Raw genomic sequence first — 3479 nt, forward strand, 5'->3', positions numbered from 1 at the left:
GGAGTCACACTCAGGCTGAGTCCATTACAAGTTTATTGATTGCGCAATCGGTCGACAGAGGGGTTGAATAACCCAAAGCAGTGTCGACCCTCAGTCTTTGTCTGAGGGTCTTTTATAGCTTATCTAAACAAAGAGCTGTAGCGTGTCTTACAACTATTGGCAGTTTCACAATTTTACCGTTACGTCTAAGTTTCCACAGGATGTCAGGGTCTTTTAAGTTAGACTCAACTTATTATGGGATAGATGAAGGCGCATGCGTGTTGGGGAAGCTGTGGTAAACTCAATGCCCTTTAGTAACCCCTTATCTTTTTGTAATTCTAGGTCATTGAACAGGTGCAGTTTTTGAAACTCTGTGTGTAAAGCTGTCCTTAACCCATATGCATAAGCTGTCAGCAAGCTCTGTTAAATACAGAAGCATATTGCAAAAAAATAAAGCATCATGTCTACTTTCAAGTCCTATGTCTAAAATCTACTGTATTTGTACTACAGTGCTATGAAATTGCCAAAGAGACCTGCCCTTGATTATATGTTCCGATTCTACCAGACCTCAAGTCACCTCTTCAGTCTCCCTTTGCAGTGTTTTAATTGCTGACATCTGAAGCTCTGCCCATACCTTTGCAAACCACTACACCATTGGGAAAACCTTTTAAAGTAGATGCTGCATTTGGCAGGGTGGTCCTTCAGATTTCTGTTCACCTATGGGATTCCAAGACACACTTTCAGATATATATAGGAACTGCTTTGGAGCCACTCACTTTGAGAATTTGTAGATGGGCAAATATTCAAAGAAGGAAATTACCTGAGCTCTTTGAGACCACAATATCCATATAAACATTTGAACTTCACCCTCCTTCCTCTCTTCCTCAAAATCATGAGTTATAGAGACTCTCTCCTTATGAAGGAACTGTAAGGCAGGAAGTGCACACTGCCTTTGAATCCCTTGATGTACAGAGGCCATCTGGAGTTCGGACTAGAGCACATTCCACAGGCAAAAATAGTCTCTGGTCAAAGACTTCAGGGGCTGAGCAAGAAAGAATATGTATATCAGCAGTTCATCTCAAAAAGCTCCAGCAAAAGTTACAGCAAGTAATTGGTTCCACTCCAGCCCCACAATAACTTCAGCATCTTAAAGATTCCCTTCTTGTGGATTCTTTTCCAAACACATATATCATTGTAGTGCTAGTACGCTTTGGAAAACTTAGATACGTTTACACAGAGCTCGTTCAGGAACAGGCAGTGGCAGTGATTTTTGCATTACAGTGTCTTCCATCCATTATGGCACTTCCTTGGTGTGTCATAGAGCAAAAAAACCCTTTTCTTCCCTTACAGTACTTACTCGGGGTGTGCTGATTCGATATGGAGGAGATTCAGCCGAATTTGGCAGCCGAGTCTCCGAATCGAATCGGGAGACCCATTAATCTCTCTGAATCAAACCAGAAGCCTCTGAATTGATTTGGAGAGATTCAGGTATAGACACAGTTTTATATGTTTTTTCTATGTACCTTGAGGTACCAGGTGCAGCTCATGAACGCTGAGATGGTGTGGCAGACGGTGCGTCCCATGGAAGTGTGAGGGGGTCCTCCATGCACTCGGCAGTAGACCCAGAAGTGGACCAGAAGTACTTCCAGTCCACTTCCAGGTCTGCCATGGAGTACGTGGGGGACCCTCCCCCGCCAACCCCCAGTTCGGCTACTAGTGCCTTCTGGGTCTGGGGGAGCACCCAAGGTCCCCCCCATGGCTGATCACTGAGTCAGGGGAGCGCAGGGGGGGTCCCCCACGTGTTTGGTGGAAGACCCAGAAGTGGACCAGAAGTAGTTCTGGTCCATTTCTGGGACTGCCACCAAGTGCACAGAGGACGCCCCTCTGCTCCCGTGGGATGCTCCATCCACCCCACCATCTCAGCATTCACAAACAGCGCCTGGTACCTCAAAGTACGTAGAAAAAAACATAGAGCTGTATCTATGGCCAAATCACTGATTCTCCGAATCAGAATTGAATCTTCAGATTCAGCCGAGTCAAATTGGGACAGTGATCTAATTGGTGATCAGCCGAGTCAAATTGGGACAGTGATCGCATCACTGTCCCCTGGATCGGGCCAAATCTGAATCAAATACTGCCCACTTGGCATACCCCTACTACTTATATTCTGCATCAAAAAAGAAGAAAGAAACAACTGAAACGTAGATGGAAAAGCTATCCCCACAAGCTCCCACTCAGATTCCCTTGTGAGTTGGCCTTTTGGCTGGCTTCTGGTGTCCTTATTCCTTGTGACCACTGACTGATGAGAAGTCAGCCACCTTGTTTTATAAGCTGAGCTGCTGAGGACTGAATAGACTACCTCTGCATGTACCTGTTGGAGTGGTTGGCACAGTTAAGGCTGAGACGTGGGCAGAATCTGTGTATGCACATCATAAATTTAAACTGCCACAAACTGATATGATCCTGGCAGCAGGAGCAGGGGGTCGGACCTGATGATCTGTTTAGGTCCCTTTCGACCCTAAGTACTCTGAAACTATGAAACTGCTACGGCTAGTCTGTCTGTAAACAGAAGATTTCAGACTCAGCTCAATACTTTTCATCTATTCAGAAATCTCTTTTTCCTTCTGTCAGTTGCTGTGACTGTTATGCTGAGATGACTTGTGTAAGAGGTTGGAAAAGGAGAAATGTTGTGGGAAATGTCTGCTTTTTTCAGAGTAGAGAGGTTTTGGTTCATAGCTTCATGGTTGTTAGGGGCTGGGAGGGACCTTACAGATCATCGGGTCCAGCCCCATTGCACTTGGGCAGGAAAGACTGCTGGGCTCTAATGACCCCAGCAAGATGGGCATCAAGACGCTTTTTGAAGATCGCCAGGGTTGGTAACTTCTTATTTGTAGCCAATATTTAGGCCCAAGACAAAGATTTACAGTGGACGTGGAAGGGGTTAGTCCCTTATCTTGCACTGAGTAGTATGTAGTATGAGAGGATGCTGGCTTATCAGAAAAGTTGTGGTATTTATTTGGTAGGGAATCTCTTCCTATCACACGAGGACTGGATTAACTGAGAAAGAAGTTGCCGTGGGAAACAATCTTTTGCTGGCCCTGGGGCATATACATCAACTGGGACCAAACTGACCTGTCTTATGAATGTTGCTGAATTGTAGTTAGCAGGGATGATTTCTGTGGTATTGCTTTGACCCCTCCACTTCTGCCCTCCTTGTGGCATTCTTCATACTCTCCTTGTGTGTGTGTATGTCCACGTATCTCTCTTCGTCTGCCTCCCTGTCTCCATTTTGTCCAGCGGGTGATCCGGGGCCGCAGCCAGAGCCTGGATACTATGGGTATGGCCGTGAGGAAACAACAGCAGCCAGCAACCCCACCAAACCGCCCGGGTACAGCTGGCCTTGCCCTCAACCAGAGTGTCGCCGAGGGCCCCAAGGCTATTGCTGCGGTAAGGTACTAGGGTGGGCTGTGGGAAGAGGCCCAACACCTGTTTCAGCCATT

General features: G+C 46.5%; 1 protein-coding gene across 1 annotated transcript in view; it reads left to right on the forward strand.

Moving 5' to 3' along the window:
- The window catches only part of LOC102388433 (rap1 GTPase-activating protein 1-like), a 78793-nt gene that overhangs the window by 51797 nt on the left and 23517 nt on the right, over nucleotides 1-3479 (forward strand). The window contains exon 14 of the mRNA XM_025200724.1: nucleotides 3277-3426. Within this exon, the coding sequence (XP_025056509.1) occupies nucleotides 3277-3426 (150 nt within the window). The remainder of the gene's footprint in view (nucleotides 1-3276; nucleotides 3427-3479) is intronic.

The sequence above is a fragment of the Alligator sinensis genome, unplaced genomic scaffold (assembly GCF_000455745.1).
Source record: "Alligator sinensis unplaced genomic scaffold, ASM45574v1 scaffold161_1, whole genome shotgun sequence".
Taxonomy (NCBI): Eukaryota; Metazoa; Chordata; order Crocodylia; family Alligatoridae; genus Alligator; species Alligator sinensis.